Source organism: Macrobrachium nipponense, chromosome 32 (genome assembly GCF_015104395.2).
Source record: "Macrobrachium nipponense isolate FS-2020 chromosome 32, ASM1510439v2, whole genome shotgun sequence".
Lineage (NCBI taxonomy): Eukaryota > Metazoa > Arthropoda > Malacostraca > Decapoda > Palaemonidae > Macrobrachium > Macrobrachium nipponense.
Genome location: NC_061094.1, coordinates 3,970,029 through 3,997,805, shown reverse-complemented (window position 1 = coordinate 3,997,805; position 27,777 = coordinate 3,970,029). Strand labels below are relative to the sequence as shown.

General features: G+C 43.1%; 1 protein-coding gene across 1 annotated transcript in view; it reads left to right on the top strand.

The window, feature by feature from the left end:
- LOC135207196 (dynein axonemal assembly factor 4-like) overlaps positions 1-27,777 on the top strand; it is a 72,044-nt gene that overhangs the window by 5,574 nt on the left and 38,693 nt on the right. The window contains exons 2-4 of the mRNA XM_064238767.1: positions 6,483-6,759; positions 7,477-7,708; positions 24,443-24,599. Coding sequence (XP_064094837.1) covers positions 6,637-6,759; positions 7,477-7,708; positions 24,443-24,599 — 512 coding nt within the window. The 5' untranslated portion in view covers positions 6,483-6,636. The remainder of the gene's footprint in view (positions 1-6,482; positions 6,760-7,476; positions 7,709-24,442; positions 24,600-27,777) is intronic.

Genomic DNA, 27,777 nt, shown 5'->3' with positions numbered 1-27,777 from the left:
ACACGGGAGACATTTTTTTTTTTTTACCGCTTCAGCGTTTAAGGGTTAATGGCAATCTGGTTGTATGGCACTTGTCTAGCGCCGTAAAAATTGGGGATTTATGGCGCCATAACTTGCCAAGGTTTGGTTATGGTGCCGATAATAGTTATGGCGCCATAACATACCTAACATGGGTGCCATTAACTGGATATTGGCACCATTTACTGGTTATCAGGGCCATAAATCACTAAGTTTTGGTTAATGGCGGTTCTTGCTTATTGGCACCCTGCCGATAACCGGGACTGCCTGTATCTTCATAATCTTAGTAGTATAATATATGGTAGGTTAATAGGTAAATTTTATATCAAAATAATTTCAAGAAAGAGCTTAAAATTATTTTTATTGCTGTAGTCATTTGTTTTTATGGAAATACAAATCATAGCCTTTTTTATACGAAAACCTTTCAGCACATGCTGGAATAGGTCACTGAGAACTGGATAACTCAGTAGTTAACTGGTGCAGAGGGGGTTGAGTGGGAAAGTGTCCCTCACTTGCCAACCCTCACACTTTGTTTTCTTTAGCTGCCATATGAGCTGTTCTAGACTGCCCTGACTTTTGGTTGAGAACTTAGATTAGTAACCTGCTCATTGTTATTTGATTTTTGCTTTTGTTGCCTTTTTTGGCGATTCTTGTTGGTGGTTTATACTGCTGTAACAACTGGCTCAAATACTTATTGTGTTTCGTGCAGGGGAAGTCCTGCACTAAGGCTACTCCTTAGGATTTGCCTCAATGGATTAGGTTTGGGAAGGGAAGGAAAAAGAATAAGAGGCATTCTCTAGCTTTTTTGGGGCTGATGACTTCCCTAGCAATACCCTTGAATCCTTCTACAGGCAGTCCCCGGTTGTTGGTGGCGGTTCTGTTTTTGGCAGGGTGCTGATAAGTGAAAACTGCTATTAAGCTAAACTCGGTGATTTATGGCAAATAGGGCGCCAAGTTTCAGTTAATGGCTCCTCTGTTAGGTATGTTATGGCGCCATAACTCTATTATCGGCACCTTATGGCACCGATAACTGAAACTTGGCCTGTTATAGCACCATAAATCGGCGATTTTTAAAACAGGACCGCCATTACCTGAGTCTGCCCGTACATAGTTCCTTCTTACCTCCTTATTGTATTCCTCTCCCACCTTCTGTTAGTAATACACTTTCTAGGAGGGATAGTACTAAGCCTGGTGAATCTGTTCATGCCCTATTGTCTGAGGACAAACTGCTGCTGAGGGAGGTACTCCTTAAGCAACTGATAAAATGACATTTCAGGGACACATAATGCATATTTGTCGTTGCAGTGCCTGCGAAAGATCTGGCTTACCTGGACCATACTAGTATACCAGCTAGTCCATCTTTCACAGCTGCCGAGAAAGGCTGTGCAAGATGGATGAGCTGGTATACTCAGGGTAGGCCAAATCTTTTGCAGTTACTCCTGATTTGTCTTTTGCTGTCTGCAGCTACCCTGATTTTTTCTGCTGCAAAAAAGGTGGAACCTTCTGTTGCAGTAATACTTTTTTGTAACATATCCTCAGGTAGGTGTGACTTCTGTGGTTCCATTCTCAACAAGCTCTTCAGTACGCAAGGTGAGTAGGACCATCAAGAAAAAATGGAAGATGCGTGCACAGCCTTCTTTGTCATCCTTGTTGTTTTCAGACTTGTCTCCCTCCTCCTTGTGCCTGGGCTTTCTTCCACCGCCTAGGCATGCAGAAGATGAAGTAGGGAAAGTCTGTGGTCTTGCAGAAGATGTCAAGGTGGCCTTCTCTTGCATGCTCTTCTTTTTTGAAGAAGGCATGAGGTATCATCAGGTGGTGATTGTTGTACCTCTGGCAAAGCTGGTGCCGTTGTGCTAACTTGCTTAGATTCAAGTCTGCTCTTGCCTCATCCTACCGTGAGCTCTTGGGCTTACATGAGGAAGAGTCTGCATGTCTTTATAACTCTGCTTAATGTCAGCTGGATGATCTGGGAAGGGCATTTGCAAGAGACAGTCATTCTCCCTGAGCCTGCAAGGAGTTGCATAGGGAGGGACTGAATTGCATAGCCTGCTCACTTGTCTTGGGCTGGGTCTAGGGCTTATAGTTATGGCAACAGGGTAGGTTCTCCTTCTCAACCTTCTACAGAAAACCATTGGAAGGAACCTACACAGCTATCTCAATCAGCATGTGTGTGCTCTTGCTTCAGGGAGAGGTCTCCTTTGATCTATTCCACCCCACATGTGCATGGTTCACTGAGCAGGTGGAAGGGATGGTGCAAGGGCCTGTTATAGCCCCCCTTGTCTATTGACCAGGTGGCTACTGAGTCCAGGAGCAAGGGGTTTGGAGCATCTAAGTTGAAACTCCATTCAGTTAGCAACTCTGCCGAGTCATCACATTTCCTCTGATAAGAGGCTTTTTTCATTAGGTGCACGATTGAGAACAGCCCAGGGAGCAGAGATCTGGCGTGACTGCTTTGTCTTAAGAAGGTGCAACTCGTGTCCTAGGGGATCTGGTGATACCTCATGGCCTGGCTTCTCTGTAACCCGTACAGGCAAGGTTGGAGCAGCACTTTAGGAAGATTATTTTCCTTATTTGTTAGCAGAATAACCTTGGGGAGGCAATTTCAGCTTTTTACCTGCCAATTGTCTCACCTGCTGAGCTGACCATCGGCAATGCTCCAAGGTGCATCCCTTGGTTAGGTTGCCATTGTCTCAGTTGGCTCATAGTGTCTTGGAGCAAGTAAATACCCTGATCTGATGGTTGAGAAGTTCCCTTCCTTTCAGCAGATATAGCACACTCTTTCTCCTGATGCCTTCACATCAGGGGAGGTACTATGTGCTGGAGTTTATGGAGGCTACTATGCTGTCATTGGACTCATCAGTCTGTCGGCTGATGAATGACCTCCCTTGTCACAGAACATGAAGCAATGTTTAGTGGGTTCATGGTGTCTGGAGGTAAGGCCCTTACCTTTCTGGTGTACCAGAACAACCATTGAGTGAACTTGGTCCTTCAAAGGAAAGACATAGTTGCCTGTCTTTTCTCCAGGCAAGTTTTGCATGAGAGTAACCTCTTACTTAGGAAGAGCTTGGTATAGGGCAAGGCTGGCTCAAGTATCAGCAACTCTGTCGCCCGGGGCACCATCAAGGAGGGTGCCATGTCATGTGTTTGAGATCTTCCAAATAAAAAGGAAAAAATGTGACAACAATAAGTGTTAGGCAGAGACTGTAGTACAAATATCTCTTGAAGACCAATGGCACCCTTTGGGCTTTCTCTCGCTCAACCATCCTCCACTCAGTGCTTGTTTGTAACAATATGTGAGCATTGCTAGTAATGTAATGTAGATACAATCATAAGAGTCTCTCTCTCATAGTTATTATATTAATAAAAGGATTGGAAATCTTGATGACGTGTTTGGAATCCTTGTGAAAACTCTTGTCAGAATAACGTTTTCTTTTTTCTCTACAACTAATATTAAAGAAGTTAGCATGGCTGGATATTCAGATCTAAACAGCACCCTGTTAAAACTATCCCCTAATATCATCTTTATTTTCCATCGCAGAAGAAAAGTAAGAGCATACTATTTGGAATCCTCATGAAAAGTTCTATCAGAACAATGCTTTCATTTTTCTCTATGGAAAATAATAAAGAAGTTAGCAGGGCCAGATATCCAGATTAAAATGGAACCAGGCTATAAACCTTCCCCTATTAAATCCACGTATATGGTCCGACTTTGGTTCAGTTCAGTCCAGTAATTTCGCCATCTATCGCGAACATGCACATATACGTACATAGGACATAGTATGTACATACATAGTCCGACCGTCAGCTTTGTATATAAGATACAAACAAGAGCCTTTTATATGTTAGACCCACCTCTGCAACCCCACCTAGTCCCTGCTGCTAAAGGAAAAGTGAGTGCAATGGTTGGTGAGTGAGGAACACTCTCCCAATCACCCCCATCTTGACCAGTCAACTACCTTGTTGCTAAGTTTTCTGCGACTGATTCCAGTTTGTGTTTAAATATACTTCTATGTAAAAGGCTCAGATTTGTTTAATACAAAGTACTTTTAAAATTTGTTATTACGATTACTGAGGTATTGTTTGCCAGTGTTAACCAATCATAATTGGGGTTAATTCAGATAATGTGGCATTTTCATGTTGTTAAAAGTCTGTGTAGTGTGCTGTCATCTTTGTATCTTTTTCAGAATTATGAATGTTTGTCTGCAGCTGAATATTCACTTCATAGTCATATTGTTATGATTAATCATTCTAGAATCATGGAAATATAATTAATTACGATTTAGAGAAGCAAGTCAAAAGATTATGAATCTTCTTATTACAGGAAAATGTAGAATTTTAAGAAGTTTTCCGTTCATATTTAAAGGTGTTTGATGTCTTATCAACAATTTTCATAACTGCTTCTATTGCAAGGAATGTATATTTACAGGAATACATCTTGTGTTTTCTTAAACAAATCTAAATATAGGTCGCTATGCCCTACCTTCCCAACCTGACTGTTTAGGATTGGCTTGTTTTCTGTGCATTTTTAATCAATATTGTTGATGCATTTTTATTTCCCATAATCATAAATCTAACATGGGTTTTTGATGGGTGAAAACAGAAAACAAGTGAACAGCAAGAGCAGGAATGGTCAAAAGTATAAAATAATAAGATAAAAATTTAGAAAATGTATGTGCAAACATCTGAGAAGGTGCAGTGAAAATATATCATCTGTGTATCCTGTTTACTGGTAAATTGTTACTTGAAAGGATTACATCCAAACCTCACCTCATACTGGATTATGGATCTTGATCCTACGGCAGCAGCTCCCTCCCTGAACTTACTCCACAATTGTCCAAAAGGGTCAATTGCTACTTGATACATATCTATACGTTATACCCTAACCTTTTCAAACCTAACTTCACCTTTGATACGATTTCCTACCGGATGGGTGGGGGGGGGGTGGGGGGGGGGGGGCGGTTGTTGACTGCAACCTTGTACATATGGTAATTTATTTATTCTGTTTACTTCAATCCCATCTGATTGGAGACCTGTCATTTTTGCACCTTTAACAAAGATGTAGCTAAAATGAGTGCACTGTTTGTTGTAAATTATGGGGGATGAAGTTGAATGCTAACTAAACTTAGTGTGTTAATAAGTTTCATATCTTCATTGAAAAAGTTAGTTTCACTTTATACCTGCAGCTCATTATGAAATTCTAATTTTCTCTCATTTCTGGAAAAATTGGTAGTACAGGCAGTCCCTGGTTATTTGCGGGCTTGGTTAATGGCAATCCGATTTTACGGTGCATTTGTAGCACCATAAAATCGGTGATTTATGGCTCTATAGCATAACTAACAGAGGCACTATTAACTGGTTATCAGCGCCATTAACCTGATATTGGCGCCATAAATCACAGAGTTTCATTTAAAGGTGGTTTTCACTTATCAGCACCCTGCCGAGAACGGAACCCCTGCCAATAACTGGGGACTGCCTGTATAGTGATGGAGAAATTGTCAAGATTTTGGAGGCCTTTCTATCTTGCAGAAATATTTTTATTCTTTTATTTTGCTATTTTTTTATTCTTTTACGTATTTTGCTATGTTTTGGATATTTTTCCCGTTTAGTCATCGGCGGCTGATTTTCAGCTTTATTTATATCATGTAAAAATTGTTCCACAAGTTATTATTATTGTCTTGTACCCACTTTCACTTAGCTCATTTTGCATGTTTTATGAAATTCTTAATTCTGAACATCCTCTAAATTCAGGTCTTCCCAGATTGTACCTTCCTCCTGATAATACTAGATACACATTATTTCAGGTCTTGCATTTTCTGGAAGTTACCACAATATAGAATTATATGTTTAGTCATTAGCCATCTAGTTGAATTGTTGAACTTGAGAAGTGCAAAATGGTTACAAATGTCTTTTGTTGATCAGACTGACATGATTCTTAATAAATTAATTGTTTAATCGTTATTTTTCTGTTATTTCTCTTGTACTTTATTCTTTTCTTCTTTAGTTCTTCTGCACTGGACTTCTTTTCGTATTGGAGCGGTGGGGCTTGTAGCCATCTACATTTTTAACGGGTTGCCACTTAGCTGATAGTAATATGTAATAGGAACGTACGTAACTTCACAAGGATGTTAACATGGTCAACTTTCCCCAAAGTTACTCCTTACCTTCATTTTTTGAAGAAACAACAAAATTGATTACTATTGTAGTCATTTGTTCTCTATGCTAAATGTTTCATGTTATTAATACTGCACAGGAATAAAAAAAATGGCTTATATAAGCTGAAGAATTGCATTTTGTAGGCAATAGTTTCAGTAATGTAGTACCTGGACTGCCCAAGTGAAAAGTAGAGACCTTCAATAATACGTAGTTTTATATACAAGATTCTGTTATTTTATTTGTGATAACATGTTTTACAGTGCTTTAAATCATATACTATTGTGATATTTTTCTCCCTTTCTTCTTCACAGGTTTGAAGCTGACTATCCTGAGATTTGGATAAATTTTGCCAGTTGTGTTCGTACTTTTCAGCGTCACTTCTGGCATTACTGAATCTTTCTCATGATACTACTACGACTACATTTTATTTTACTGCTTATGTGATTTACTACATGACACTTGGAGATGCCTATTCACGTCTCTGACTATATCTGGCACCAGACAGATGGCAAAATTTTGCTTTCCTTGGATCTTCATCACACAAGTCCGAAGAATGTGGACATTGTTACAACCAATTCATATCTCAAGGTATAGTGCCATGGAATTGATCAACCTTTATTTTAGTATAGTGCTCATGTAGGAATACAGGTGATTTTTTTTTATTTCTTTGCTTGAGGTTTGTTATACTTTTATTGGCAAACAAGTTTGCAATTGTTTGGTCACTATGTAAATGATATTACAGAGCTGTCAGCTCCAAGTAGGCTTTGTTTGTGTGGACATTTCCTTTCTAAAAACCTTGCATCAGGCCCTTTTTGTGATATTTTTGGTTCCTTGGTAGTCTTGCTGTAAGTTAGTATTGTATTACATACATTATAAAATTCATACACATCAAAAGGTACCAGTACTAATAAGGTAAAGAATGGTGAGATAAATTAGTTTTTAATTGTGTTCTACTGTTTGGCTAATCACATAAAATAGTATAGTAGTATATGGAAATTAAAATTTGAGATGCTGGGGTCCCAAAACTGGGGCATATCACACAGAGGCCCTTATTGCTTACTGTAGATTATTTTTTCATGGTTTATTACTGATTACGGTACCATTTTGTAGTTAAGTACATTTACTTACTGTAGTGTGTTTAGAACTGGAAAACAAAAATAAAAAGTCAAAATGAAGAGTTAAAAATAGCTGGAAATTTTGTCAAGATACCATTTAGTCATTAGTTTATCTGTCTTAAGATTTTGCTCCTTGTTATACATTTTAAAAATAATGAAAACTGGTTTTCCTTTTGTTTTTTATTCATAGGTGAGTTTTTTACCCTATATCTTTGAAGCTTTCTTATGTCACATGATCAATGTGGATCGAAGTACAGCCAGGATAACCAATGGGCGTTTAGAGTTTGATTTGGCTAAGGAAACAGATGTCCTCTGGAGCAATCTGTGCTTGAAATTAAGCCAAGAGGAAATGCAACAAAGAAGAGAAGAAGTACACAAAGATGTTGAGATGCAAGAGGGTATAAAGCTGAAGAAAAAGAAAGGTATGTTCAGTCTTAATAATAATGGTAAAGTAATGAAGATTATCAGGTGATTTTGTTAGGTTTGTATGGCCTTCACTACATGTATTATGGAGTATCTATCATGATTTGTCATAGTTTATATGGAACTTTTCACAATGTACTGTATATTACAATATTTTATAGTATCTCTTATTGAAAATCAGTATTGACCAATGACACTTTTTCTTCACTGTTGTTAGGCAACAGCATCAAAGCAGCAGCTCAGTTGCCCTGAAGAGTACGTAACATACCAGCTAATCATACAGTGTTTACAAGCATAAATTGTATAATTTCACACTGCCACTTCTCCATCATTTTTCAAGAGAACATATAGATAGAAATGATTATACCTGAAAGTATCACATTTTGGAGGATTTTTCTATGGTGAAAGTTAAAATATAAAATGTATACATCTCAATCCTACAATCTTTACTAAGATTTCTTTCTATTTGTTTGCAAGCAGTTAGTATAGGAGTAGGCATATGAATTTTATTATATTGAAACAGGTGAAAAATGCATGAAAATTGATGTGAGATATTTTTTGTCTTTGGTATAACTGTTATAGCCATATCTCAGTATGGTATATAAAGATTTTCATACATTCAACTTACCTGTCAGATATATACATAGCTATCGACTCCGTCGTTCCCGACAGAATTTCAAATTTCGCGGCACTCGCTACAGGTAGGTCAGGTGATCTACCGCCCTGCTCTGGGTGGCAGGGCTAGGAACTATTCCCGTTTTCTAATCATAATCTCTCTGTCGCCGGCTGTATCAACATTGTTGTTACTTCCTCCTGACTAGAATTCGTTTTTCGCAAAGCTTTTGATCATCTCTCGCTGATATTTGGTGACGTACTTGGATCGTTGTTGGCATTCGCTATCGTGGACTGTTTTTTGGACTTGGTTTTTTGGAATTTGTGAATATGTCTGATTCTAGTGTTAGTTTCAGAGTGTGTGTGAATGAGGGCTGTAAGGTGAGGATTCCGAAAGCTTCGGTAGATCCTCACACTAGTTGTAGGGGGTGTAGAATGGTTGAATGTTCGATTGAGAATAGGTGTAATGAGTGTGAGAATCTGAGTGCACAAGAGTGGAAGAATCTAACTTCTTACTTGAAGAAGTTAGAAAGAGATAGAGAGGAAGGGCGGCTTATAAAACCCCACCCGCAGAATGTCTGCCTCTCATGATTTACTGTCTAGCTCTGTAGCTTCTTCCTATGATGATAATAACCATTCTGTTTCAGCCCGTTCACAACTTGCTAATCCCTCTAGTTCTGCTTCGGAAATAGCAGAACTTAGAGCTTCCCTTCAGAAAATCAGGAAAAAGTCGCAGCATTGGAAGGTAAGGAAAGTGAATGTGCAGTGATATTAGTGTCCAGTGTAGTGGAGGGGGCGTCTGGTCGTCTCTGCGACGCTCCCAGGCCTAGACCTCTTCCAAGCTCCCCTGGCCCGGAGGAGAACCGGAAAGTCGAAAGAAACCGTTACGGGGGTTGTGGAGAATCCCCAACGATCATTGCGTCCCTTCGGCAGAATCGATCGTATCGACTGCCAAGGACCGCTATAGGAAAAGCATCCTTCGAGAGTGCTTTTCGTCGTCGAGTTCGCCTTCGCCGAGAAGAGGATGGAAGGAGTCGAATCTTCCCGTCCTTTGAAGAGGAGTAAGAAAGAGCACGAGCTCAATTCGAGTCCCCCGAGCGCTTCTCAGAAGGAGGAGCGCCTTCGGTAATAAAGAGGGCGAGAATACAGTCAGACTCTGGGTCTGGAAGAGATCCTAGAGCGCCTTCCAGATCTCCCTCCTAATGCGGAAGATTCCTCAACCAAGAAAATTTTGAAGAATATGCAAGAGCAATTAGCCTTGTTAGTAGGGAACGCGTTTAGGAGCCTACTCGTAAGAAGGATGATAGCTTCCTATTAAAAGATCTAAATACCTATCTCCTGCCAGGCGCGACGCATCCTTCAGGGGAGTTGTCGCACAGGCGGCCATCTCTGGGGGGGGCGGTGCGCTAGACAGGAGAGAGTAAGAAAGGAAGCTACTCCTGTCAAGAGTAGGGCACCAACCAGAAGCCAGACCTCCGAGTACGCAACGAGCCAGTACAAGATTCAAGATCTTTCAATCAAGCGCCAAGAGTTAGCTGAAGAGGAAGATCCTGTTAGGAGTAGAGCACTTGTGAGACGGAAAGCGCCTACTAAACATCAGACGCATGCTAAGGATCAGGAGTATTCGGAACGACGTACTCCTACAAGACACCAGGAGTCGTCGGGCCTAGATACTCCTCCCAGGCGCCAGGAGTATTCTGAACTAAATACTCCTCTCAGGCGCCAGGAGTATTCGGAAGCTTATACTCCTCACAGGCGCCAGGAGTACTCTGCACTTAATACTCCTCCCAGGCGCCAGGAGTATTCGGAACTTAATACTCCTACCACACGCCAGGAGTATTCTGAACAAAATGCGCCTACTAAAAGCCAGGAGTATTCGAGGCGCTTTGCGCCTGCCAGGCGCCAGGAGTATTCCAGGCGCGTTACTCCTCCCAGGCGCCAGGAGTATTCCAGGCGCGTTACTCCTCCCAGGCGCCAGGAGTATTCCGAAGCTTATACTCCTCCCAGGCGCCAGGAGTATTCGGAACTTAATACTCCTACCACGCGCCAGGAGTATTCTGAACAAAATGCGCCTGATAAAAGCCAGGAGTATTCGAGGCTCTCTGCGCCTGCCAGGCGCCAGGAGTACTCGGAACTTAATACTCCTACAACGCGCCAGGAGGATTCTAAACAAAATGCGCCTACTGAAAGCCAGGAGTATTCGAGGCGCTTTGCGCCTACCAGGCGCCAGGAGTATTCCAAGCCACGTTACTCCTCCCAGGCGAGATACTCCTACTGTACACCCAGGCGCATTCCTCGTATGAAGAGCCTGACACTCGTAAGAGAGTAAGAGAAGAGTCAGTAGAAAGAAGAGAGCCTTCTCCTTCCGAGCCTATCAACCCAGAAGATGCCTCGGAGGACGAAATGAAGGAAGGATCTTCTAATTATAAAGTTCTTTTCGTCCCTTTTGTTGAGGAATATGGAGACTCTTTGACGCCAGACTGCTCCCCCCCCTTTCGCCACGCTCGCCAGTTTTCAAGCACGAAACACTCAAGTTCTTCCTCTTTCCTTAAAATGAAGCCTGCCATTTCTATGAGGAGAGCTCTACAATCTCTTGACTCCTGGTTCAAGAAGAAGAAGGAGTTAGGAAGGACGGTCTTTTGTATGCCTCCCGCTAAACTTACAGGGAGGAGAGGAATTTGGTACGAAACGGGAGAGGATATGGATTATCTCTGTCCGTTTCAGCTGAGTCAGACTTCTCGAGTTTGGTGGATTCGTCGAGAAGGCACGCCTTGAATGCAGCGAAGGTTACATGGGGGCTTTCGGAAACGGATCACCTCATCAAGGGACTTTTTCATACTTTAGAAGTTTTTAACTTCTTAGATTGGTCCCTTGGGGTTCTGGCCAAGAAATCTCAAGAAAATGAACAACTCGACCCAGAAACCCTGAATTGCATCCTCGCCTGCATTGATAAGGGCTGTTCAGGATGGATCGGCTGAGGTATGCTCTCTATATGGTGCAAGGGAGTTTTAAAGAAAAGGGCGGTGCAGTGCTTTCCTCACGAAGGCCGTCTCTCATTCACAGAGAGCCGCCTTATTGTTTGCGCCTCTCTCTGAAAACCTTTTTTCCCTCACAGTTGGTGAAGGACATCGCGCATTCTCTGACGGAAAAGGCCACCCAGGATCTCCTTAGACAATCCTCAAGGAAGAATAGGCCTGTGGCTAGTGAGGAAAAAGAAAGTTGGTCTTCGCCCCAGCTCAGAAACAGCCCTTTCGAGGAGGTCTTCCAACTAGACCGATCGCCAGAAGGAAGTCAACCGATAAGAGGGGCAGGTCTTCCTTCCGTTCCTTTAAGAAAAGGAAGTGAAAAATTCTGTCCTCCAGACACCCGTAGGAGCCAGGCTATTTATTATTTTTGCGAAAGCCTGGGAAGACATAGGAGCCAACACTTGGACGATGTCGATTATCAAGAAGGGGTATCGCATCCCATTCAAGGACATTCCTCCTTGACAACATCTCGAGGGAATTGTCCGCCAGATACAGGGACCCTATTCTGAGGGATTACTCTTCGTCAGATGGTGGAACAGATGTGGGGACAAAAGAGCAATAGAACTTGTGCTGGATTGCAACTCCCCGGGGTTTTACAATCGCTTGTTTCTTGTAACAAAAGCCTCGGGGGGATGGAGACCGGTACTGGACGTAAGTGCGCTGAACAAATTCGTCGAACAACAGAAGTTCAGCATGGAAACGTCGCCTCAGTCCTTGCAGCACTGCGGCAAGGGGATTGGATGGTGTCCTTAGACCTTCAGGACGCATACTTCCACATCCCGATCCACCATTCGTCGAGGAAGTACCTCGATTTATGTTCGAAGGAAGAAATTATCAGTTCAGGGCCCTGTGTTTCGGCCTGTCCACGGCTCCGCAAGTCTTCACAGACGTGATGAAAAATGTAGCAAGGCACTTACATTTGAAAGGGATAAAGGTCTCCCTGTACCTGACGACTGGCTCATCAGAGCCAGGTCTCAAAAAGCAGTGTTTGGAGGACCTGCGAACAAACACTGGAAAATTGACAAAGTCTTTGGGATTGATCGTGAACCTCGAGAAGTCCTCAGATGATCCCCAGCCAGAACGTGGTTTATCTGGGGATTCAGATGGATTCTCGGGGTTTCGAGTTTTTCCATCTCAAGAGAGAATAAAGAAAGGCTGTGCCACAGTATCGAACTTTCTAGGGAAGGAGCGCACTTCAGCGAGGGAATGGCTGAGCCTCTGGGAACCCTTTCCTCGCTCGAACAGTTCTTTCTCTAGGAAAGATTACATCTTCGACCGCTTCAGTTCTTCCTAAGAAGAAGTTGGAGTTGGAAGACAGGTCAGCTCTCGGACACGTTTCCAATCTCGGAAGAGATAAAACATCATTTGAAGTGGTGGTTGGTTCCATTAAAGGAAAACAAAGGAGTGTCCCTGCAAGTACGGAACCCAAGCCTGACATTGTTTTTTCAGACGCCTCGGAGGCGGGCTGGGGTGCAACATTGGGACCCAGAGAAGTGTCGATGCACCTGGTCGGCAGAACAGGTGTCATGGCACATAAATTGCAAAGAGCTCTTAGCGATTCCACCGGTGGGCACTAAAGAGCTTCGAACACTTAGTCAGAGGAAAAGTCGTGCAGATAAATTCAGACAATACGACAGCTCTGGCTTATGTCAAGAAGCAAGGAGGGACGCACTCTTTTGCTCTGTACGAGCTGGCACGGGATCTACTGATTTGGGCGAACCAAAGGAAGGTAATTCTCCTAACAAGGTTTGTTCAAGGGGAGAGGAATGTGAGAGCGGACAGATTGAGCAGGAGATTCCAGGTCCTTCCCACAGAGTGGACACTCCACTCAGAAGTCTGTCAAGAGCCTTTGGCTCCTTTGGGGAAGCCTCAAATAGATCTTTTCGCCACATTCCTCTCCAAACGGATAGATACATTTTTTGTGCCCTGGTGGAGGATCCCCGGGCTTATGCAACAGACGCCTTTCTCCTGGACTGGTCAGGAATAGACGTTTACGCTTTTCCCCCGTTCAAGATACTGGGGGAAGTAGTCAGAAAATTCGTGGCATCCGAAGGAACCAAGATGACTCTGATCGCTCCGTATTGGCCAGCTCAAATTTGGTTCACAGAGGTGATGGAATGGACAGTGGACTTCCCCAGATCTCTTCCAAAAACGAATAGATCTGCTCAAACAACCCCACTTCGAGAGGTACCATCAAAATCTACACGCTCTTGCTCTGACTGCCTTTCGACTATCGAAAGACTTGTCAGAGCGAGAGGGTTTTCTCGCCAGGCAGCAAACGCAATTGCTAGAGCCCGCAGATCATCTACGAGGCGAGTGTACCAATCGAAGTGGGAAGTTTTCAGAAACACTGGTGTAGGTCGAAGAAGCTGTCCTCTTCCAGTACCTCTGTTGTGGCGGGATCACAAAAACAAGTAACCTCCCCACATAAACTAACCTGTCTGGCTATCAAAACCCACCCTCAATCACACTTTCCGCTTAACACTAAAAAAACACAGCAGGACCCAACTGCCCCAAATACCTTACATACAGAACAAAAAACACAACACAGGTACTCACCGCTGGCTTTTCTGATACCTAGGACTAGGCTGTGCTGTCGTCCACTGGATATAGGCTATAGGCTAGCCAAACACACAACCACCGCCGACAAACCAAACACAAATCAACCCACCCGGACCACACCCCACAAAAAAACTCAATAACCAACGACTAAATGCAGATGAACACCAACCGCCTGAAAAACACGACAACCACACGACTTACAGCAGTACAACAACCCGCCAAAACCAACCCTGCCCCCCCCAACCACCACTAACAGACACCGAAATGCACCACAAACCTCTTAACCTCACCACAACCAGACAGACACACGCACAACAACTTGACAACCCCAAAATCTATCAAATCACACCCAAACAACGAAACACCAAAGGAAAACTGCTGCCAAAACCAACACTGACTTGACCAGACGCCTCACTGTTTACAACTCTCGTAACAGACTTCCATTGACTACCTACAGAGTGCTACAAACAGACATGCTTCCGACCGCCATCTAACCACTCCCATTCATTCTTCCACCAATCTCTCTCTCTCTCTCTCTCTCTCTCTCTCTCTCTCTCTCTCTCTCTCTCTCTCTCTCTCTCTCTCACAACAACCTTTGGAGATGTTGTCAAAATATAAACTAAAATTACTCCTCCATATTACCTCCCCATTACATTTGACAACATCTTCCTTACACTCCACAACATCCACACTAAATTGCCTTTCGCAACACCCAAGGATGCTCAGATGCAGGTCCCCTGGATCTTGTTTGAGGACCATCATACACTCTTTCAGTTACATCGCCATTCACTTCTTCCAAACCACTTTCTTTCAAACTCCCATTTATCTCCCTTACTACCATCCTCCCAAATTCCATTCACTACTTCACCGATGTCTTCCAACTCTGGTTCCAACATCTCCCTATTTCGGCCACCAAACCACTCAGTTCATCCATACTTCTGTCAAACTCCTGCAAAGACTTATCCATCCTATCAACTACCTCTCACTACTCAGTTCCTTCTCACTGAAGTCTTACTTGTCCCTGTCAACTCAAACCCACATACACTACAAGTATCATTCCATTCCCCCAAAGTCATCCGTAGCACACGCTTTATCAACCGTTTGCACCCTAACCACCAACCCCTTTACCATGCCGTTCACGCTTTTCCCTTCCACTTCCTCTCTCCACACTCTTCTGTTTTTTTCTTCCATACTCAACCAACACCAACTGTCCCGATCTCCCAGACCAATTTGTTCACCAACAGTCGGCTCATACCTTATTCACCTCAACCACTCACTCATCGCATTCTCCCGAACATAGTGTGGTACTTCCCTCCACTTACGGAGCTGGTTATGGTGTGCCCCTAACCTCATCCAGTCCCCCACCTACTCGCAATTTCCCCAAAACATAAACTCAATCCACTCGGTCCCACTTCCAAAAATCTCAAAAAGGAAGGCCCTTCAAATTTCTCCCTTACTTTATTCACATTCATTCTTCCCATCCTCAACCACCTCTTTCAACACCTTATCCCCCAATCTTAAAACTCTCAAACCTTTCACTCGCTTTCTTCCACAAATCCCGATCACCTTCTGACAGACCCAACCGCGGTCTGACAATCCTTTCAAAATTCAACACATATTTACAAGGAGACATACCTATACTCTTCTGCAGGTGTGGCGTTATATACCCAAACTGCACGTCCTACATACATATCCCAATCCTTGTCGCTCTTACTCATCATTCGCAAAATCTCAGTCATCGTCCTAACAGTCCTTTCAGCCAACCCATTCGCACTGGGCATATACGGAGTAGAATACACATGCACAATACCCACCATTCCTTCAACATTTCTTCAAATTCCCATCCACAAACTCAGGTCCATTATCACTCAACATTTTTGCCGGCTTACACACACACATGGGCAACATCACTTGACCCACCATTCGTGCAACAGTTTCACTTCCTCTTATCTTTGATGGAACCACATAAGCAAATTTACTCATGTGATCCACCATCACAATCATCCCCACGTGTCCTCTCGCAGTCCTGGGCAAAGAAACACAATCAATCACAAGCATTTCAAACGGCTCTTTCATCTGCAATCGCAACACAGGTGGACTTGCTGCACACTCTGATACTTTCCCCTCTGACAGTCTTCACACGTGACAGCCACATCCCACAACAAATCTTACTCAACCCAGAGCATACAATCTCTCTCTCATGCATTCCCACAACCTTATTTTTTCCCATATGCCCAAACCGATCATGCACCAACAAACACATACTCACAGCTGGACTCAACAGAAAACACTGGCACATACACTCCTTGTCATACACCCCTTCCTGATGCAAAAAGTACACTATGTTTTGCACACCACAAAACGTTTAGCAACCCTCTTATATACATCCAATCACATGGCCAGTCTTCCACACGCACTCCTCCCAAAACACATTGTCGCAACACACTTATCTCCAGGCACTTATTTTGCATTTCCTCAATCTCTTCCTCACTCAACAGATCATTCTCATCCTAGCAATATCAATCATACCCACAAGTTTGCTACAAAACACATTACCATCTTGAATCCTAGCTACTTGCTGCCCCCCTTTCTAAGAATTCCATTTTCCTACATCTACGTCTATATCGTGATCCTCAAAAATCTATCCCTATTAAAAAACAAGATGGCTATTATCATTTTCTCCTATAACTATAAAGTTATGCATTACCTCAAGATCTCCCAACCTAACCTTTAACCGTACTCTTCCCATACTAAACACTTCCTTGTCCTAACCCATGTATTCTCCACACTTGTAGACTGCCTTTTGTTTTCACTTCCAATCACATCTCTCAAGTTCACTCACACTGACCCACTCACCAAGGAAACTTGTGCCCCTGTGTCAACCAAACTACAATACTCACTATCATTTACTTGGACAAACGTCACCATTTTCCCTCGAGTCCCATGCATACACACATTCACTACCACGTTCACCTGGTTATCCACATCACAATCCTCCTCATCACATTCATCCTCAGCTAACTCCCATTTCCACAATTCTGACTCAGATCCCCTTCACAGTCCTTTTTGTGTAACCAACCAATTACAACCACGTTCCCCGCACTGAAATCATCAAAACCCCACGTTCATTACCAGTACTCACCCTTCCTCGATATTCAACCGGTCTGTCCCATCCAAAATACAACAACACTTTTATTCCAAACAACTCAGCTACTGCTGACAACAATTCATACAACACTTCTCCCTGCCCACCTTGTTCCTCCGCACATGCCACTTCCTTCTGCACATCACTCATCAACTTCACTCGCAACTCATTCACACTACCGGGTACCTCTTCAACCAGACCCTTACCTTCCAAGTTTTCAATGCTGAAAACAAACATTCACACATTCTGTCATTCCCTTCAAACCTCTCTTTTACAACCAACCCCTCAGGTACCATATTCGGATCCCAGTCACTTTTCACAACACCACTGTCCCTTACCATGCATCCTAGACATCGTATCAGAAGCAATCCACATTTTTACTCCCCGGCACATATTCTAAGCTAAAATCAAACTCACTCAAATCCTCAATTGTCCTCGCAATCCTAGCATTCACACTTTCCTTCTTGATCATATAAACAACGGCCGATGATCTGTCCTTATGACAAATTTTACCCCATACAAAAACTTTCAACTTTCAACGCTTTCACACAAAACCTTATTGCCGCAAGCTCCTTCTCAACCACCGAATACTTAAGCTCTGCTTTATTAAAAGCTTTACTCACATACGCAATCACTCTCAATTGTCCCTCCCCCATTCACCTCTTGCATCTGCACCAAGCATCCTCCCATACTAAACTTACTAGCATCAGCATACAACTCAAGCTTACTGGCATCCTCACTGTAGTCCGGAAAAGCCAAGGTGACGTCCCTAGCAGCCTCCTCTTTCAATCTCTCAAATGCTCCCACCATTCGCTCATCCCACCTCAGCTTAGTACAATTTTTCTTCCCGGTCCATTCAGTCAACGGCTTCCCTATACCCGAACAATCCCTAACGAACTTCCTCCCGAACTCAATCAAACCCAAAAAACCCTTTAACTCCCGCACGGTCCGGGGACGTGGAAACTCCTTTACTTTTTCCACAAACTTTCACTCTTCCTTACACCACTCGCACTTACATTGTTGACCAAGAAATTCCAACTTCCCCAGCCAACCAACGTTACACTTCTCCAGCTTCACTTTCACTCCAACCTCTTCCAACCGTTCTAACACCTTCTCAAGCAGTTCCACATTCTCCTCAACAGTCTCACTTGCAATCAAAACGTCATCTATAAACACAGTCACCTTCCTTCTATCAAAACCAGCCAAAACTACATTCATCGCCCTCTGGAAGGCAGCAGGCGCATTAGCCAATCCAAAGCTTAACCTCTTGAATTGATAGTGGCAGCTACCACTCGAAAAAGCTGTAACATGCCTGCTCCCTTTCTCAAGAGGCATCTGGTAATAGCCCCTTACCAAATCCAATTTTGTGAACACTCTCATCCCATGCATCTTTATACACACAATCAGACACCACATTCATCGGGAATCGCTCCTTCACAGTCCACTTCATTCACCTTCCTGTAATCACACACATCCTCAAACTTCCATCTGTCTTGCGTACGGGACTATGGACTATTCCAAGCACTCTCGCTCCTCTCGATCACTCCCACTCTCTCAAGTCCTCACACTGTTCCTCAATCTCTCGGGCCAATAGGCGCAGAAAAGTGTCGGGGACGCTTGATATATGGGGGTATCGTCATTCAAAAACTATCTTGAACTCTGGGAGCTTAGATCCCAATGAAATCCTCATCACCCCGACTCAACGCACCCCGCCTATCCCACAACATCTGCATCAAACCGCTCCCTCTCGTCATCACCACATTTTCATCCACCCCAATTCTTTCTCTCAACTCATCATACTTCCACTCATCACTTTCTTTCATGCTACCTGTCATCACCTGCCGCACCCCAACATATCTTTCGTCGTCCACATCCACCAACTATACAACAACCCCACACAATCACCTTCACCGTATACCCGCACTCGCTTTTCCTAACACTCAGCAATGAGGCCACAAAAACCCGGGAGGATTCTCCATATCCAAAATCCCGTCGTCCCAACATGCACACTCGCTCTACTTTCCACTTGTTTGCATCCACACCCTCATCAACCACATATGCACACTTGTCACCTTTGACAATCCCAAAGACTATCGGCCACGCAACTTTCACACTAACAACTTCTCCAACTTCTCGTGACACTTTTACACTCTCTTTCGCAACCAACGGCACTCCCTTCCATATTTTACTGCTTACCCCTCCATCCCTATCCAAGTAAAACTCTCCATGTACATTCCCCTTCCTATGCAACTCAATCATATTCCTGCTCGATGGACCACCATCCCACACTTCTTCAGGAACCTATCCTAACAACATATCATACTTATCACTCATTCCCGCGATCACATAAAAGTCACCTTCCTCCATCACTACCTTCCCCTTCGTTTCTACATTTTACGCAACATTCCCACCACAGGCAATACCCAAAATTTCCTATTCCTCGTACCTCCCCTTTACATTTCCTAATTTCACACTCACTCCGCAACTTGTCACAACCATTCTTAAAAAGAACACTGACACTGCACCCAGTATCAATCAAAGCAACCAAACACACCCCTTTGCACCTCACTTTTACACTCATACATTCATGAGCTCTTCCTCCAAACCCTTTTTCATGCAACATCCTTCACGCACATGCATCACTCTTACTGAACCGCACACCGAGGACCCACCCAACTGAATCCCCTTTGTACCTAGTTTCCCGAACTCCCAACCTGACTCATCCTCTTTTGCCTACACACTCGCCACATGACCTTCCATTCCACACTTCAACACATTTTGCCCGCTGTTCCTTACACCTCCTAGCATAATGCCCATTCTTCCCGCAATTACCGCAAACCTCAGTCACACGAGTACCTCGACATCCACTTGCTATATGCCCTACTTGCCCACACCTGTAACACTTAACATCCCTATCGTTCTTTCCCTTACACTCGCTCACCAAATGCCCTGTTGCCCACACCCGAAGCAAGCTCCCAACGCCCACCGACATTCATTCTTCCTGTGCCCTAGCTTTCCACATCTGTAACATTGCTGCCTCTCGTTCACGACTAACCGACCCTAATCTTCCAACGCTTGCACTCCGATCTCTCTTAGGGCTAACCATACTTACGTTACTGGCTCTAACGCTCCTATCAACCACTCGCTCTGCCATTCGCCTTGGCCCTTCCAAAACTGCCTCCCATAGCTCTTAAACTCTGGTATAACATCAGCCACTTCAGTCCTAATACTAACACTTCTACTCTCTTTCATACACCATATCCAACTCATAATCCTCTACTATTTCCAAAATGTCGTTCCACGACAACCTTTCATTCGTCCATCGCATTTTCTCCTTACGTTTCAGATTTACAAACTCATACACACTCTCAGGCACAGTCGCCAACAACTTCCTCACTAACTCTTTACACTCATTTATCCCTTCGTCCCCAAACTTTTTTCCTGGCCAATGTTTCCAACCTGCACACATACATCGACAACGACTCACCAACATTCATTCTTGCCTCATCAAAACCATGTTTTCTCCTATATCTAACACTACTCCTTATCCTCTTCGCCTGTTCCACAATCCTGGCTTTCACACTCTCATACGGCACATTCCCTACACTCATCATTACCCATACATGTTCAACAAAAATCCCGTCAAAAAGCCACCCAACTCTCTTGCCCAGACTCTCTTATATCCCCTCCCATACTTTGCCTCACAATACCTCTCATATTCCTTAAAAAATCCCCTATGTCCCTACTACCATATTCCTCGTATTGTGCACTCTAGGTATCTCTCTCATATACAGCCTTTCGTACTTCCCGCTCACTCTCACTTTCGCTACTACCATTGCTGATCCCTCTTAACCTCGTCCGAATATAGGGAATCAACTTCCATACTAACATCCATGCTCCTCATTACGCTCTTCTTACCCTTCTTTCTACCCACCTGTTTCCACTCACCGCTATCCAAATCACTCTCAGCCCTTTCCCCAATGTATTCAGTCCTAGTCTCATCCTGTCCGTCATCCGTTCCTAACCTTCTTTCCCTTAATCGTCTTCTTTTCCTCAGCCTTTCCCCAATGTTTCGTCATTAGTTCTTTCTCCTGTCCGTCATCCTTCCTAACCTTCTTTCCCTTAATAGTCTTCTTTTCCTCAGCCCCCTTATCTATTCTTTCATCAGGTTTATCCTTATCCTGTCTCTTTCCCTTCTTCCCTTTACCTACCACAAACAAGTCACCTTCGTCACTCGTAGTTTCATCCCCTCGCTCTTCCACTGTCTTTACCACTTCTGGCCTATCACAAGACCCAGTAGGCCTACCCCCTACAGCTCCCTCTCCCATGAACCCCTTCATCATCTCCTGCACTGCATTCATCATCCCTAAGAATTTTTCATCCATTTTCTCAACCATTCTTTCTTCTGCTCCTTTTCACTTCTTCTTTCATTTCCACTTTTGCACTCCTTAGCATTCCTCTCATTTCCTCTAACTCGCTCTTCAGCTCCTTCACACTCTAACCCTCAACCTCTCATTATCCACTTCTAATTGTCCTCTTACTCCCTCTCCAACCTCAACTCCTCCTTCAGCCTCTCCACCTCACTCAATCCTTCCATCTCAAACTTTCTCACCACTCATACACACTAGCCTAGACCAATTGTCCTGCAGCTGCCACACCAACAGTCCCTGTTCGGGCGCCAAAAAATAATGTGGCGGGATCACAAAAACAAGTAACCTCCCCACATAAACTTAACCTGTCTGGCTATCAAACCCACCCTCAATCACACTTTCCACTTAACACTAAAAAAACACAGCAGGACAACTGCCCCAATACCTACATACAGAACAAAAAACACAAACAGGTACTCACCGCTGGCTTCTGATACCTAGGACTAGGCTGTGCTGTCGTCCACTGGATATAGGCTATAGGCTAGCCAACACACAACCACCGCCGACAACCAAACACAAATCAACCACCCGGGACCCACAACCCCACAAAAACTCAATAACCCAACGACTAAATGCAGATGAACACCAACCGCCTGAAAAAACACGACAACCACACGACTTACAGCAGTACAACAACCCGCCAAAACCAACCCTGCCCCAACCACCACTAACAGACACCGAAAATGCACCACAAACCTCTTAACCTCACCACACCAGACAGGACACACGGCCACAACAACTTGACAACCCCAAATTCTATCAAATCACACCCAAACAACGAAACACCAAAGGAAAACTGCTGCCAAAACCAACACTGACTTGACCAGACGCCTCACTGTTTACAACTCTCGTACAGACTTCCATTGACTACCTACAGAGTGCTACAACAGACATGCTTCCGACCGCCATCTAACCACTCCCATTCATTCTTCCACCAATCTCTCTCTCTCTCTCTCTCTCTCTCTCTCTCTCTCTCTCTCTCTCTCTCTCTCTCTCTCTCTCTCTCACACAACCTTTGGAGATGTTGTCAAATATAAACTAAAATTACTCCTCCATACTGTGACCGAAAAATTGCAGATTTCCTTCTGTTTTCTTAGACAAAAGTCGCATCTCTCAGTACCAACTATTAAGGGGTACAGGAGTATGCTCTCAGCAGTCTTTAGAAACAGAGGATTAGATCTAACGAATGATAAGGATTTGCACGACCTCATTCGTTCATTCGAAACAGCTAAATCACTTGTACCTAAGGTTCCAAGCTGGAACTTAGATGTGGTTCTTAAATTTCTTTCATCAGATGAATTCGAACCACTGCACACTGCTTCGTTCCGTAATATCACTAGAAAGTGTTTGTTTCTGATCTCTCTTGCAACGGCAAAAAGAATCAGTGAGTTGCACGCCCTTGAATCAAGAGTTGGCTTCAAAGGAGACTCCGCAATTTGTTCATTTCAGTCCCTTTTTGCTGGCCCAAAAATGAAAACCCTTCGAATCCCTGGCCCAGGAGCTTCGAAGTGAAAGGACTTTCTAGTTTGGTGGGCAGAGAGGCAGAAAGATCCCTTTGCCCAGTTAGAGCTCTAAAATTTTATCTGGACAGGAAGAAGCAGTTGGGGGGTTCGCAGAAAGGTCTTTGGTGCTCAGTGAAAGACCCCAAGAGAGCAATGTCCAAGAACGCTTTAGCCTTCTTTGTTAGAAGTGTTATCACGGAAGCTCATAAGAAGTGTCCAGATGATTCTTTTAATCTTCTAAGAGTGGGAGCCCACGAAGTTAGAGCAATCGCAACTTCGGTGGCGTTCCAAAGAAATATGTCACTAAAGAACATTTTGGACACAACTTATTGGAGATGCAACTCTGTGTTTGCATCCCATTATTTAAAAGACGTGCGAGTTACGTATGATAAATGTTTTTCGTTAGGTCCGTTTGTGTCAGCACAGACGGTTCTGGGTAAAGGAGAAAGCACCAATCCTTAAAATTATGTACGGAACCCTCTTGTCGGATGTGTTCTCGGGTTTTCGGTGTATGGGAGTGTCAGTAGTCGCACAGGCGGCCTTCACTTCTCTTCATTTGAAAATCGAGTGACATCTGACTATTAGAGGGGTACAAAAATTTTTGTATGTATGAGTTTCGAGTTTGTGGTTGTTTGCAAAGAGTTTGGGGATAACTCTAGGCAATCTTAGAACTAACACGGGTTAGGATCGGGTGATCGGGATTGGTTGTGTGCTCCTTAAATTAGTGCGTGTTGTCATATAAGCGGATGTGCGCCCATTGACAAACGACAGTTAGGATTCTGTCGAGTAAGTGGAAGAGACCCCATCGACAGATCCACAAGAACTCGTGGCCACAGATCACTATCGCTAAGGCTCTTGAGATGAAGCAGACTCCTGGGCAGTAGCCACGAAGTCTTCCATCTAAAAAGGTAGGAACTAAGGTTTATTAATACCTACAACATATGTTGTTTACCTGTCTAGTCAGTTAGTTAGCTGTCTCTTGCCCTCCACCAAAGGGTGTCAATCAGCTATGTATATATCTGACAGGTAAGTTGAATGTATGAAAATGACATTGTTATGATACAATAAAGTTTCATACATACTTATCCTGGCAGATATATAAACAATTGAAGACCCACCCAGCCTCCCCGCAGGAGACAGGTGGAAGAGAGATTATGATTAGAAAACGGGGAATAGTTCCTAGCCCTGCCACCCAGAGCAGGGCGGTAGATCACCTGACCTACCTGTAGCGAGTGCCGCGAAATTTGAAATTCTGTCGGGAACGACGGAGTCGATAGCTATGTATATATCTGCCAGGTAAGTATGTATGAAACTTTATTGTATCATAACAATGTCATTTTTAAAAACTAGCTAGCCTCCTCAAGGTATCAAAATGAACTGTTAGAGAGGCTTGATGGACATATATTCATTAAGTTTAAGCCTCAGGATTCAGCAGCTGCTGGTTTATCTGTTTCAGAAGGGAAAATAGCGAGAGAAAGGTTTGCTGTGAGCCAGCAAATCTTGGAAGATGATAGAGAGAAACAGGAGTGCAAGAAGAAAATAGAAGAGGAAAAAGCAAAATTCATGAAGCAAGCTTTTAATGGGAAGAGTGCAAGCAATGATTCTACAAGTAGGTGATTAATTTTTTGGTAGTAAAATTTTGAGGTTAGATTGAAAGTACTGTAACAAATACAGTTTGTTGAAAAATAATATAAATAATAGTAAAGGGCAAAATTGCATTGCATAATTTAGGTGTTCTTATGAGAATAGAAACCTTCATCATTTACACAGAGATGTGTTCAATGATACCTGGAACTAATCAGTGGAGTTTTTTCCCATCCTCTCACCAGTCTGAATCCCCTCATTTTTTATTCCAGTTTTCATCAAGAACTGGCATATCTCCTGTGAAACCTTAACTTTGGCTGTTCAGTAGCTTTCTTGACACTCTCTTTGGTTTTAGTGTGCTTTGCTATTTGCATTGTTGTTCTATAATTGAAGACGAGTGGACGTTATCAGTATGTTATATATGACCTGGTCATAAGCATGTGCCAGAACTCCTTATAATTTCTGTTTTAGAGACTGGATCATAATGGAGGAAGCCTAAAAAGATAGATGTTTTTGTTTGGAGATAATATACCTCCCTTCATTCTAGTTTATCTGATTGATGTTGTTTCTGCTGTGACATAGACTTTTTCTTCTGCTATCCTCCCATCCAACTCCTGGTTGAGGTTGGGGGCCTAGGGATACACTACTGAGATTGTATGCACTGTTGTGTGTACCATCTTTACAGTGGGTTCAACTTAACATTGGGACCTTTATCCCTCTCCTTCTTTTTCCTGTAAATTTTCTTCTTTCTCCCCTCCCCTTTTCTTGTTGACCTATGATAAGTTAAATATATTTTAGTTTATCAGATCACTGAGCTGATTAACAGCTCTCCTAGGGCTGGCCCAAAGATATTTTTACGTGTCTAGGAACCAATTGGTTACCTAGCAACAGGACCTATAGCTTATTGTGGGATCTGAACCACATTATTTCGAGAAATCTCTGGTTCCGCATTGGCCGAGCCGAGAATTGAACTTCAGACGATCGGAATGGTAGCTGAGCATGAAATCCACTCGTCCAATGAGGAACATTGTTGACCTATGAATAGACTTGTTTTGTATATGTAACTTAAAAAGTAATTACATAGCTAAAAGCTTAAAAGTACCAGCAACTACATTCTGAAATTCGTGGTAGCGATTCTTTTGTTTTAAAAGTGAAGGTAAATGGCCCCGCCCACTTTTGGGAAAGAGGGAAACAACTGAGCAGAGAGAACCAATTTGTTTATGCCGGCTCTTAGTGATGGTTGTGAGCAGCAGCGATGTTTTGAAATTCTCTTCATTGAATTTTGTGGAATTATTTTGCAAATTGGTGAAGTGTTTTTGTTTAGATAGCCTTTTGGTGATTACACATACTATAGGATTTCCTCTGAATTTTGACTTATAGTGAAGATTATGGGTAAGGATTTGCTTTTTGACTTTTGAGCTTAAAGATGTCTGACACAAGTTTGACGAGTATTCGTTATTGCAGCACAGGCTTCAATACTAGACTTACTTAAGTGAAGTATGATTCGCACACTAAATGTACATCTTGCAGGGGACAAGTATGTTCAGCTAGCTTGACTTGTAAAGAGTGTAAGGATTGGGGAAGTAAGGATAAGAAAATCTTAAGCTCTCATTTGAATAAACTAGAGAAAGACAGAAAGAGAAAAGCAACTGGTAGGGAAAAGAGTTTAGCTAGTCAGGAATTAGTTAATTCTCCTATTGAATTATCTATTGTTTTTCTCTCCGCTTTGTCCCCCATTATTAGTCCTGCCTCTCTTCCACCTAACCCTGGACCCAGTTCCTGCACTTCCAGACCCAATGCCATTGCCATTCTTGAGAAAAAATTGACTTGTTAGTGAACACAGTAGCTCAAATTTGGGGTTCTGTAAAAGCGTTTATAGAAAATAAAAGCATTGTGAGTGAGCGTGAAGTGACAGTGGAGGAGCTGGCTAATTGGCCTGCCGATTCTCCTAGGCAAAGGTCCCTAGCATACTTCCCTGCACCAGGGATAAGCTATACTGACAGCCCAAGGGAGGTCGGTGGGGTCTGCCCCCAGGTCATCAGTCCCTCATTCAAGGGAAGAAGTTGGAAAGTTCCCAGAATCTGGTTAGTAATAGCACTGCAGGAAACAGTGACAGTAAGGGAAACTGATAAAACCACCGAGGACAAAAAGAAGATAGTAAAGTCTCAGAGTGGCGCAGTTTAATGCACAATCTACTCGGAACAAAGTAAATCTCTTCGAAGCATTGGTAGCAAGTGAAGAATTAGACATAATAGGTATCACAGAAACATGGATACAAGAGGCAACCATAGACTTCGTAGGCCAGTACCAGATAGCTGGATATAAATTGTTCAAAAAAGATAAACTCAATAAAGAAGGTGAAGGCATTATGTTATATGTCAGGGACCACTTCAGTCCAATAGTGTAAAATTGCAGCCATGCAAGAAGTGATTGGCATGAATATAAACAGTCTAGGGAAGATGATAACTCTAATATTAGTGTACAGACCCCCCACCAATCACAAATGTCCAATAAGGAGCTGTATGCACTACTAGGAGAAGAGATAAACAACAAACTCTGCATAATAATGGGAGATTTCAATGCAGCAGAAGGAAAAAGGCTTATAGATTTTGTAAAAACTGAATTCCTCCACTAAAGGGTTGACAAACCTACTAGAGGAAACAACATACTTGACATCGTCCTATCAACAGAAGATAACTTAGTGTGTGACTTTTCAGTAGGTGCAAATCTATACAAAATTTGTACCTTCACGCTCCCCAAAATATTGAAATCCCGGATTTAAACCAAAGAGCCTAACAGATTGCTTTTTCTTCGGATTCAGGAAAAGACTACCCACTTTTAGTAGCAGACTAAGGGCTAAACTGTTTTCAAGCACAATTCTGTATACAGGCAGTCCCTGGTTTCTTTGGAGGGGTGCTGATAAGTGAAAACTGCTTTTAATAAAAACTTGGTAATTTATGGCGCTTACAGCACTGATAACCGGTCAATGGTGCCTTTGCTAGCTATGTTATGACGCCATAACTCTATTGTCGTGCCATAAGGTGCCAGTAGCCAGAACTCGACTCCTTATAGCACTAGACAAAGCGCCATAAAACCAGATTTCCATTAACTAAGTCCGCTGATAACCGGGGACTACCTGTACTTAAGGTAGTTAGCAGGTAAAACCAAATTGCACTTCTGCTACACAACATCAATCCTATCCTGAAG